The sequence below is a fragment of the Xyrauchen texanus genome, chromosome 16 (assembly GCF_025860055.1).
Source record: "Xyrauchen texanus isolate HMW12.3.18 chromosome 16, RBS_HiC_50CHRs, whole genome shotgun sequence".
NCBI classification, from domain to species: domain Eukaryota; kingdom Metazoa; phylum Chordata; class Actinopteri; order Cypriniformes; family Catostomidae; genus Xyrauchen; species Xyrauchen texanus.
Genome location: NC_068291.1, coordinates 27,870,942 through 27,883,843, shown reverse-complemented (window position 1 = coordinate 27,883,843; position 12,902 = coordinate 27,870,942). Strand labels below are relative to the sequence as shown.

Sequence of the window (12,902 nt, the reverse complement as noted above, 5' to 3'; positions counted from 1 at the left end):
TAATTAAAAATATAATGTATAATAATAATAATTCTAATTCAGATTATTAAAATACATTATATTACTGTGGTTGATGAGTAAAGCATTGATAAGGAAATACAAAAAGTGACTTTAAAAGGCAATACATTGTTTAGTTCCATATCACTGAACATAAGCCTATCATTGGCCTACATGCCACATCAATCCATAGGTTTTAAAAATGATTTTGTGTTGTGCAATACAAGATAGCTCTCTCCGCAGCATGATCACGCAGAAAGTTATAATGTTGCTTCCGAATTGTCTGACTTTCATCACATTATGCCAAGTTACTAACAAGTGCCATCTCCCATCAGACATTTTTGCACCAGTTCATGCATGCTAACCTGTGTTGCAACAGAAAGCGAATTACGTCAGTTACGTGGGTAGGATTTTTCTAAGATGCATCTATGTATGACAAACTCTTTTGCAGCATCTCATTTTAGTTGTGTTGATCATAAACACATTTTTAAAGGACCCTGTCAAGTTAAATGTAGTTTTAAGACACCTAACATTCAGAGTTGCTCTGCATCCAGCTGTGTTTGAATGACACGTCGTCATCGTGTGCTGTCTGCTGTTGGTAAGTGTGGTTTGTTGCCTGTTCAGCTGGAGTAGTGCTTACCACTCCCTTCTTATTTATTGTGTTAATTTTTGTATGCGTTTATTTATATATATATATAATTGCACTGAATTAACATACTTTAAATTATTATTAGGGCTGTCAAGAAATGAATGTATTGCAATATACTCATTTACATACTGTCACAATTATTAAATAATCCGATCCTGAAGCTCTGTGATGCATGTACCATATGCAGTGGTTTGTGCCTATCTCCTGTCAAAATATAAGAAAGGGTTTTGATATTGTGTGCAAAGTGCTTCGGTTTCACTTTAATTTAATATTTGTGTAATAGCAAATGTTCTTGGTTATTGTGGTATTCTACAGGCAGTGATAAAGGGATAGTTCACCTAAAAATAAAAATTCTCTGATCATTTATGCACCCTCATGCCATCCCAGATGTGTATGAAATTCTTTCTTCTGCTGAACACAAAGAGTTTTAGAAGAATATCTCCGCTCTGTAGGTCCATACAATGCAAGTAAATGGTGACCAGAACTCCAAAAGCTCCAAAAAGGACCAATCTTCTTCTGAAGCAATTCAGTTGGTTTTGGGTGAGAACAGACCAAAATAAAACTCCTTTTTACTGTACATCTTTCCATTGCATTCTCTACTAAGTGTAATCGAGCTTGAAATCATCGCCAAGAAGACTGCTATCAAGATGTAGAGTGAAAAAGGAGTTATATTTTGGTCTGTTCTCACCCAAAACCAATGACATCGCTTCTGAAGATATGGATTAAACCACTGAAGTTTTATGGATAATTTTGATGCTGACTTTATCTCCTTTTTTGGAGCCTTTGGAGTTCCGATCAACATTCACTTTCATTTTATGGAGCTATAGAGCTAAAATATTATTTTACAAGAAAAACACATCTGGGATGATATGAGGGTGTGTAAATGATATTTAAATTTTTGGGTGAACTATCCCCTTAAGACGAATGACAATTTGAATGACAATTCATCACTATAATCGTGCCCTCAAAAAAGCCCTCAAACAGATAATTAATCGCAATTAATTGTTTGAAAATTAATCTTCAGCCAATTTTCATAATTGTGACAGCCCTAGTGCCTCATATGATAAACAATTTTGGTTGAGGATGTCTAAACTGATGTAGGCGGGCTCTAATCTCAGTGATTTATCAATAATTTTACACCACAGAATGTGTCTGTCCTCTAGTGTTTGTGGTTAATTAAATGTCTAAAAATATCAAACTCCTTCAAGACTTAATTAACTGCGTGTGTGCGTGTGTGACAGAGTGCCCATGACATTTACTCTTTTTCATTGACTCGGGGATCAGATTCATTCTTCTTGCAGAATACTAAAGACCCACAAAGCGGCTGAAATGTGCCCCCTGTGACCTGGACGAGAGACTGTCTGATAAACAAATGGTTTTGGCAAAAGAACACAGAGTTAATCAATCTGTTTTATATTAAATGTCATGTACTATGGTTAAATTAATGACATTTCTTAAAGGGCCAGTTTACACAAAAATCCCCCTTATTTCTTTCCTCAGTGGAACACAAAAGGAGATATTAGGTAGAATGTTAGCCTCAGTCACCATTCACTTTCATTGCAGCCTTTTTCAAACAATGAACAGAAGAAAAAAAAGTCCAATTATATGGGTTTGGAGAAGCATAACAGTGAGTAAATGTTGACAGATTTTTCATTTTTGGGTGAACTGTGACTTTAATGAAATGTGTTGCATGGCTTTACAATTACGTACAGTATATTGTAGCTACATTGAGTTTTTTTGACTGAACATTATACTGAATTCATCTTTTTGCCAATAACACTCTAGAGGTGTTTGTTATGAGAGGATGTTACAGTAGTATTACAGTAGTAAAGTAAAGTAGCATTCTGAAGGTTATGAGGATGGTGAGGGTGACGGTTGCTAGGTGATGAAATTGGCCTCTGCTATTGTGGGGATAAAAGAACATGTCATAAATTTGTCTTTGCCTCGTTCCTTTTGCATGATCAGTGATCAAATTACGAATAGGCATTGTTCATTCAAGAGAAGAGAGTCATTAAGGACATGATAATAAATAGATAAAAATATAGTCTGTGATAAGTGGTTGCCATTCTTTGGGAAAGGTGGCAAAAACCAAATTTCAGCCAGTAAAAGGCCATAGATAACAGTCGTGACAATGCCACTGTGTGTTATGGATTTTTGTTGAGGAGTTTAATCAGCATTCGGCTGTTGCTGCATACGCTGTTCTTATTTATTTGGCCTTGCTGACTGCCTAGTAAACTGAAGACTCCCTGTTCCTGTTCCGGTTGCTGCCAGCACGCTGCACGAGTGTTTGTAGCTTGCTAGCCTGCTTAGAATTGCTTATTCTTATTCTTATACATTCAGCTTTTTATCCTTTTCAGAAGGAGTGTATTTTACCACTTGCACCTGTTTTATCTCTTTTTTTCTGCTTATCTACTTCTCGCATCTCGACTGTGCGCATTCATTTTCTACGCTGTGTTTTACACAGATTATTGCATCAATCTCAAACATCTGCTGACTAGGAACAACATCGATCTCAAACACTCGCCGCTCAACAACCATAACAACAACAACAACAAATAATTGCAGTAATTCATGGCATCCACTCATGTTATTTCTTCCTGTATTGCATGCAACATGTTTACTATAGCTTCTTCCATCAGCTGTGAGGGATTTGCTTGTGATAAATGTAAGGAATTAATCAGGCTGATGGAGAAGGTTAATGAGTTAAAGACTCACATCCGAATGCTAGTGGAGGTCAGTGAGAAAGAGAAGCTAGTAGATACTGTTTTGGATGTGGGTAGCACAGCGAGCAACACACACACTTTGGTTCTGTCTGTAGAGCCCCTGCAGCAGGGAGTTTGGGTGATGTCTAAGTGGCATACTCGCTCAGCAAAGCGAGATCACTCTCCCGTTCCTGTTAGTGTACCCAGTCGATTCTCCCCAATCAGTGATGCACCCAATGAGATTCATGTTGAAAGAGCCTTAATAATTGGTGATTCTATTGTAAGGAATGTGGAAATAGAGACTCCAACCACCATTGTAAAATGCATTTCCGGGGCTCGAGCATCTGACATCAGATCAGATCAAAGTGCTGGCTAATGCTAAACATAAATGTTCTCAAATTATTATTCATGTTGGCACTAACGATCTCCAGCTTCACCAGTTGGAGATCACTAAATATAATGTTAAAGAGGTGTTTGAACTTGCAAAAATGATGCCAGACACTGTAATGAGCTCTGGCCCCCTCCCTGCTCATCATGGTAACAAGGTTTAAAGTAGATTAGTGTCACTGAATGGCTGGATGTCTGAGTGGTGTCCGGAGAATAGCATAAGGTTTACAATATAGACAGTTGAGTTTTTGGGGTAGACCTGACCTGCTAAAGAGAGACAGACATTATCCCTCCAGGGAAGATGCTGCTCTCCTCTCTAGTAATTTGACTCATAGTCTTAATAGTGATAGTATTTGACTAACTCAGGCCCAGGTCAGGAAACAGACAAACTGGTTAATCTGAATGTCTGCTAGCAACCTTGAGATGTCACATAGGTTACATAGACTACAACACATAGAGACTCTATCACCTTGATAGCACATAGAGACTGTGTCTGTTTCACAAAATACCAAACACAAAACTCTAACTAAATAATTTGATTAAGGTCAAACCTGAAAAATAGAATGAAGATAAACATCATAAAAAGGTAGGGCTGCTAAATATTAGATCTATTTCTACCAAAACCGCTTGGCAGTCGGAGTAGAGCCACTGCTCCTTTGCGTTGAAAGGAGCCAGTTGAGGTGGTTTGGGCATCTGGTAGGGAGGTGTTTCAGGCACGTCCAGCTGGGAGGAGGCATCGGGGAAGACCCAGGACTAGGTAGAGAGATTACATCTCCACACTGGCCTGGGAATGCCTCGGGGTCCCCAGTCAGAGCTGGTTAATGTGGCTCGGGATAGGGAAGTTTGGGGCCCCCTGCTGGAGCTGCTGACCCCGCGACCCGATTTCGGATAAGCGATTGAAGATGGATGGATTTCTACCAAAACACTAATTGTAAATTAAATTATTACAGATCATAGTTTGGATGTGCTCTGTTTGACTGAAACCTGGCTTAAACCAGATGAATATATTAGTTTAAATGAATCTACTCCCCCAGGTTATTGTTATAAACATGAGCATCACCTGAAGGGTCAAGGAGGAGGTATTGCTGCAATTTAAAGTGAAGTGTGTTACTCAGAGGACAGGATTAAGGTTCAAGTCTTTTGAACTAATAATGCTTAATGTGACACCGTCAGATATAAATACAAAACCTATTGCCCTTGTAAAAGTATATAGATCACCCGGGACGTACTCAGATATCTTTGGTGAATTTTCACATTTTCTGTCAGATCTAGTAGTTAATATAGATAGAGCTTTAATTGCTGGTTACTACAACATTAACATAGATAATGAAAATTGCACATTGGGATTGGCCTTTATCTGTATTTTCAACTCTTTTGGAGTCAGACAAAATGTGACAGGACCAACTCATCACCATAATCATAAGCTACATTTAATTCTGTCATATGAAGTTGATGTTTATACTATGACATCAATGACATCTCAGATCATTACCTCATCTCTTGTTTGCTGCGATCAGCTAATGTCACTCAATCTAGTGACATCATGTTATCATTCAGGTAGAACTATTCTTTTGACCACTAAAGATAGAATCACTAATAAACTTCCAGAATTGTCTCACATACTCAGTAAGCCAAAAAGTCTAGAAGAACTTGATGTAATAACAGAAAATATAAATACAGTCTTCTCTAGCACTCATGATAGTGTCGCCCCCTTCGATCATAGAAAATTCAAGAAAAAAGCCACGCACCATGGTAAAATGTTCACACGCTCTCAAGAAAGCAGCTGGCAAAATAGAGTGCAATACCTCAGAATATTATAGGATAGTGTCTGTAGCTACAGACAGGCACTAAAAGCCTTTTTTTAGCAAACTTATAGAAAATAACCACAACAATCCTAGGTGTTTATTCAGGACTGTGGCTAAATTGGTTAGGAATAAAGCATTGACTGAACCAGATATTCCGTCGCAGCACATGAGTAATGACTTCATGAATTTCTTTACTGATAAAATTTTAATAATCAGAAATAAAAACAGAAATACAACTGTCACAGCACCTCAGAAAACAGTGTTTCATAATTTTCATATGAGCAACTTCAATCTTTCACTGTCATAGTTCATTAAGAGCTAACAAAACGTATAAAAAAATCAAAAGCTACAACATGTATGTTCGATCCAATACCAACTAAGCTCTTAAATTCCCTGTATTCCCTCTAATCTCAGAACTTCTTCTTAATATTATTAAATCCTCGCTATTCTTAGGACATGTCTCAAGAAACTTTAAAATGGCAGTTATCAAACCCCTTATTGAGAAGCCTCAGCTTGATCCTGGAGAATTGGCTGATTAAAAACCGATTTCAAATGTACCATTTATGTAGAAAATACAAAAAAGCTAGTGTCCTCCCAACTATGTTCATTTCTACAGAGAAATTGTATATATGAACAATTTCAGTCAGGATTTGCAGGAGTTACAAATGACTTGTTCTTATCATCTGATCATAGCTACATTTCTCTCCTATTGCTTTTAGAGCTTAGTGCTGCATTCAACACTATAGATCACGACATTCTCTTGAATAGGCTGCAGAATTATATTGGCATTAGTGGACTTGCATTAGCATGGTTTAGGTCCTATTTATCAGACCGCTACCACTTTGTATGTGTATGTGATGTATTGTCAAATCAAACAAAATTGAAGTATGGAGTGCTACAGGGATCCGTTTTAGGGCTTTTCTCCTTATACATGCTTCCCCTGGTAGATATTATCAGGAATCATGGAATAAGTTTCCACTGTTGTGCCGATGATACTTAACATTATATTTCTTCTAAACCCAATGAAAATTCACAATTCTCCATATTAGCACAGTGTATTTCCTTCTACTCAATTCCGACAAAACAGAGGTACTAATTATTGGACCAAAATCTCTAAAAATAAGCCACTACAATATAATTTTACTCTTGATGGAGTTACGTCATCTTCTACAGTGAAGAACTTAGGTGTTCTATTTTATACCAATCTGTCCTTTTAAAATCATATTTCCAATGTTTGTAGAACAGCATTCTTCCACCTCAGAAATATTTCTATGTTACAACACACGCGCTCTGTTGCTGATGCTGAAAAACAAATTCATGCGTTCATGACCTCAAGTTTAGATTATTGTAATGCATTACTGGGAGGATATACCGCAAGATCAATAAATAAACTTCAATTGGTTCAAAATGCAGCAGCCACATTTTATCATTGTTACATTGGCTACCTGTTAAATTCGTATTAATTAAAAATGTTGTTAACTACATACAAAGTTTTGAATGGTCTAGCTCCACAGTATTTAAGTAACATTCTGACATGCTATATTCCATCACATTCATTACAATCACAAAATTCTGGCTTGTTAATAGTTTCTAGAATATCAAAATCCACAAAAGGAGGTAGATCCTTTTCCTATTTAGCTCCTAAACTATTGAGTAGTCTCCACAACACTGTTCGGGACACAGGCACACTCACTGAGTTTAAGTCTAGACTAAAGACATGTCAATTTAGCCAGGCATGCACCTAATTTATCCATCAACTCACAATTAGGCTGCTTTTGTTAGATCTGCCAGAGCCAGAATCTTCTATCATGATCTATAACTCTACATAAAATTGAATGGCAGCAATGCTAATATTATTCTATTTGTTTCCAAGTCTCAACCTCTGGGTTACCAGAGCCAGCCAGATCCAGCTCCATTCCTGCTTAGTGTCGAACTCCACTGCTACGTGTCGCTGAGTGATAATGACAAACTACAGCTGGTGCTAGCAGACATCACTTCAGTCTTTTATGATATACTTCAGTGGATGAATTGATGCCAACTCCAACTGTAAGACATTGGATAATTCATATGCCACTGCCTGAACCTTGGACTTAGGATAGACCTCACCAAAATGACCTGCCGGTCGAACTGCAATGCACCTCATTGATTTCTGCCTGCATCACCTTTGTCTAATGATGGACTACACTTAATCTTGAAATGGAATACATAGACTGTCACAAAGGACCATGCATCTATGTGAACTTCTGCAGTTAATCCAGGATGGACTTCAAAGACATTAGTCATTAATCATACAGTTCATAAAAACAAAAACAAAAAAAAATACTTTTTTTAAACACTAGACCTTAAAGCTTACTTAGTTTACAGTACCAATTTTAAACCATGTCTTGCACTGCACACAAAAACTAATATTGGCATGATATTCACGTTGTTTAGAATGAGGGGAACTGTCCCCCGCAGTGAGCCTGGTTTCTCACAAGGTTATTTTTCTCCATTAAACAACATCTTATGGAGTTTTGTGTTCCTTGCCACAGTCACCTTCAGCTTGCTCACAGGGGTTCTAAATACAATTGTTATTTAATGATTTAATTTTTATACACAATTTACAGTCATATTACTACACAATGATCACTGTGAAGACTTTATAGATATTACAGTTAAAAAAAAAATGTAATGCATGATTTTCTGTAAAGCTGCTTTGAAACGATGCGGGTTGTGAATGCTATACAAATAAAAAAAAAATGACAAGTAAACAGACACATATAGTACTAAGGATGCTTTTTAAGATACTCTACTTCTTTTCACCTTTGCACAATAGGAGTGCTCTAATGCTGGCGAAAGCAATTCTTGTCTCTCAGTGAGAAGTTTTCTGTTCTTTTTATTTATAAACAAGAACTTATTTATACATTTTTCTGAAAAAAAATGTATAAATGAAAAAACATCTTTGCTAACAACTGTTCATCTCTTTTTCAATTACTCTTATCTCTCATTCCAGCATAATATATAAGACAGTTTAAAGTGCCTCAGAGTCACTTTAAATGTAATAATTTAATTTGTACAAACAACTGATGCTATATGTTGTCTCAATCTACAGTATATTTGCCTTCGTAAGCCTTTTTTTTTTGTATTATTAATTTTAACCCTCTGGTACTAAGGTCACTTTTAGTGGATGTACTGTACACAACCAGAAAGTGTTCCAATTCTTTTTGGCTTCATTTTTTAATAGTGACTTTTTTATATACATCCATACTTAACAAACCTCTTTTATTAAATGTTTTGCTTGAAAAGTGTGTTTGTGCTATATTTTATTTAAATAAATCGCACTTTATTATAATTTTCTTTTTTCATAAAATGCAAAAGCGTGATTTGTGAGTGTGGCTTAAATTTCCAAATACCTTTTAGGGCCACTGTACATGTGCATGTGTGACTTTGCTTTAATATCCAATGATTATGTAGACGTCCAAAACAATTGTGTGTATGTGTTTGTTTACAGGTCCCTCAGGATGAATGGGGAGGGAAAGATGAGGAAATCCCATGTAGAAGGATGCGGAGCAGCAGTTACGTTAAAGCCATGGGTGATCAGGACAGTGGGGACTCTGATGGCAGCCCTAAAAATTCCCCGCAGAAAAGTGTTCGGCCTGATGCACTCGTTAAATCTGTGCTGCAAAGACAACTTTCAGACCAGAGGTACACACTGATTTATAAGCCAGTGAACCTCATTAAAACCTCATACAGGCAGAATGATTAACACACACAGAGTCATAATCATTATCTAATAACTTTTTCACTTTCACAGAGGCCCAGGTTCTACATATATGAGATCCTGTTTGTTGAATATGCATATCTATTATCGTTAAGAGCCATCATGGCAATAGTTTAAACATCTGCAGTATCATCAAAGATAACACATTATAGATGCTCTAAAATGAGAATGGGGCTCCCTGGTTTACTCCTTGGAACTGATGTTTAGCAGTGCTGGTAAATTTGAGTATAAAATTAAAGCAATTAAGATGACAAACACACATATAATCTTTGAAACGAGCTGCTGAAAATGGTACATTCAGTGCACAGAGATACCTGCTAAAACAGAACCAACTGTTTCTTGATTTTCACTGGTGCTACTTATCAAAAAGCACTTATGGTGGCTATATTCCCGCATTAGGTTAAAAAAAGCCAATTGATTTTGTGATAGAAGTATTCCAGTAGTCAATATGGAGCCAATAACCTGTTTGTTTATTCCCAAAAAGTTGCAGGTGCATTGGCATGACGAGCCTAAAAAAATACTGTTTTTGCGTGATTTAAGCTAAAGAAAAATAATTCTTGATACTCTGGTATGATTTGAAATATGTTATTGTAATGTAATCTGGACCAATATTTTTGGGATATTTCTGCCTTTGCCTATTATAGTACATTGGGACTGTTCTTGCATGGAAATACTGGAAATTGCTGCCCAGAGCCTTTACCAATATGGTCGCTGAGTGCACTGACTTGCCTTAAAGGCTCTTTGGTTTAACAGATTTTATCATAAATTTTCCCACCTCAATATCATATATTGTGGGGGAAAAGGCTGCAGGTTATGTCTAGGCCTGCTGTGTAGTGTAGGAAAATGCCTTGCTGATGGCACTGGACATATCATAAAATGGATAAAACATCAGTAATATCTCCAAAAATGCATCTGCATTTAGCTTCACAGTTATAGATTTCAGGCACACAAAGTGGTTTAAAATGTAAAATATTTTCTCCCAAACTTTAGAAAAATTCCCAATATTGTTTCTTCTGTAGCAACATTGCACTAAATTTTGAGAAAACCCTGTGTAACTGCTCCTCTTTTCCTATACCCCTCACTCTCAGACAATACTACCTGGTGCCTTTGTTCTTTGTAGGGCTGTACACCATTATGCAAAGCATTGAAACATGGTGTTATAAATTTGGCAGTCAGCCTCTCTCAAAGTACATCTAATGAAAGTGAGTGTAGCACATCAAATGAGCTCTTCCCCTGAGTAGGTGCATGAAACAGTGTATTCACTGCTTTTATTATATAAATTATATTCATACAGTATTAATATTGTATCGCAGCAGGGATTCCACAGTCAGATATGTTCCATTATATCTGTATTAAATTAAGTTCCCTATCTGTCACTCACTCGATGTTGTGTCGATGTAGTGACACTAGGGTTTGAACTTAGAAGCCCCAAGCACCTATGATATTTGAGAAAAGGCCAATGAGAATTGGCGAATGGAATTTGGATGCGAGAACGTTGTCATTGACAACCAAGGCTTACAGTGCTGCTGGACAGGCCACCTCCGCCTTGTATGCCATGGCCCTCCTACAGGTCCACCAGGCCAAGGCTCTGAAAGAGCTGCACAAGGGTACTCCTCGTGCAGGAAGGGTACTCCTCGATTGATGCAGGAGCTGCGCTCAGCGACCGACCTCGCCATGTGGGTGACGAAGGTCATGGTGCGGGCTCTCGGGCAGGTGATGTCCACTGTGGCCCTTGTCATTGCTGTGTCCGGTACGCACCTTGAGTGTTTACTTGGACAGCTTTAGATGCTCAGAGCAGCTCTTTGTCTGTTTTAGGGGACAGCAGAAGGGGAGCAGCAGGCTGGGCGACACCCAATACCGTTGCAAGATTTTGCAATCTCCGGGTTGAGCCAGTTCGTCCCATTTACATTACATTTACATTTATGCATTTTGCAGACACTTTTATCCAAAGCGGCTTACAGAGCCCTTATTACAGGGACAATACCCTTGGAGCAACCTGGAGTTAAGTGCCTTGCTCAAGGACACAATGGTGGTGGCTGTGGGGCTCGAACCAGCATCCTTCTGATTACCAGATTACCAGTTATGTGCTTTAGACCACTACACCAACACCACTCCGTACCTGCTAACACTCGCTAACACTCAGGTAAATATGCGGGCAGATGGCTGGGTATACTGCTTACACTTAGCGCCTTTCCCCTGCCTGAGGGGATAACATGCGCTTTTTTGTCCATGTGAGTTCCCGGGACCAGCAAACCCTGGATGTCTTTCCTCCCCCAGCAGGCTGTGGCAGGCGAATTCGGCGGATGAATTAGATGCCAGTACTCCCTGTCAGGTCAGCCCCTGTACTTGGATGCTCCATATGTAGTGGTTCCCTGCCTGTAATCCCATATGTGGTGTTTACCACAGTACGGTTTCCCTGACAGTAAACCCGTGTCTTCCCATGGGCAGAGCTCCCATCCAGGGAGGACCTACCGCAGGGACTCCTTTCAATGTATGGTACTTTCCGGTGGGTAAGTCCATGTGATGTGCTCTCCACATGTTAACCTCCCTTCAGGCAGGATGTGGTTTCTGCAGTGTCCATTCTAAAAGAACACCTTCCTTGGCATGAATATATCTTGGTCCCAGCTAAGTGAATTTAAATTTTTAAAGAGGAAAAAAGAGAAAAGTTCAAAACGGCTGATGCGACCTGTTCCCATTGTAAGTACTTCTTGACATACAGAAATGTTATGTATACCAAGACAAATATCTGTGATTTTGGGTCTCATCCTGTGATCAGCTATCTTTAATACTTTCTTAATACACAGACAGAAGCCAATGACCTTAAAAGGCCCCATAAAATGTTTTTTTAGACAAAGATTTGGAGTGCAAGATGAGGCATCAATATTTTTGCATTGATTTTCAGAAATGAATGACTGTATGTTTTAGATTTATTTTGTCAAACTTTAGAGGGTACATTAGCATATAGATGACCTCAAAGTAATAGGCATGGCTAAAAAGGAAAAATAAGGAACTAATCAAACCAGTATGAGCTACTTTTGTAAGACAAAGTTCATTGGTTAAGGTGCCTTTCAAACAGCTTTTCATTCATGTTCCCTTCACCATTCAAATAGAATTCTGATTGTAGAAGACAATAAAAAACTTATTTTAAAAAGCAGTAATGGAAACTTGTGAATAACATTTCACTGCACAAAATATTTCACACTGTCAAAATGTAATGTTTGGGTTCAGTTTTGTATCTCTTTGTGGTCTTTTAGCGTTGGTGTGTGATATTCACACCTTCTTTGCAGATCCCATGTGATCCACATCCACTGCCAGCTTTCTATGGCATTCACTCTTGAGATGTATTGTGTCACTCTCCATTCCATTCTGTCATGCAAAACCCTGGCATGAAAATCAGACTTGAAAAGAAAAGCCTAAGATTCAAACTGGCCATCTGATCAGCTCTAAAACACATGTGCAGGATGATGTTGGAGGCCACAAATCATCCCAAATATGCTCTTGTGGACCCTCCAGAAGCTGTTTTAATGCATGCTTAAACATTTCTGCCCTCACTTAGGGGCCATTTGTTGATTACTGATATTTCTACTGAATAGACAAGCATG

At 38.1% G+C, this 12,902-nt stretch overlaps 1 protein-coding gene across 1 annotated transcript in view; it reads left to right on the top strand.

Moving 5' to 3' along the window:
• LOC127656798 (disks large-associated protein 2-like) overlaps positions 1-12,902 on the top strand; it is a 215,888-nt gene that overhangs the window by 138,445 nt on the left and 64,541 nt on the right. The window contains exon 4 of the mRNA XM_052145257.1: positions 9,031-9,224. Coding sequence (XP_052001217.1) covers positions 9,031-9,224 — 194 coding nt within the window. The remainder of the gene's footprint in view (positions 1-9,030; positions 9,225-12,902) is intronic.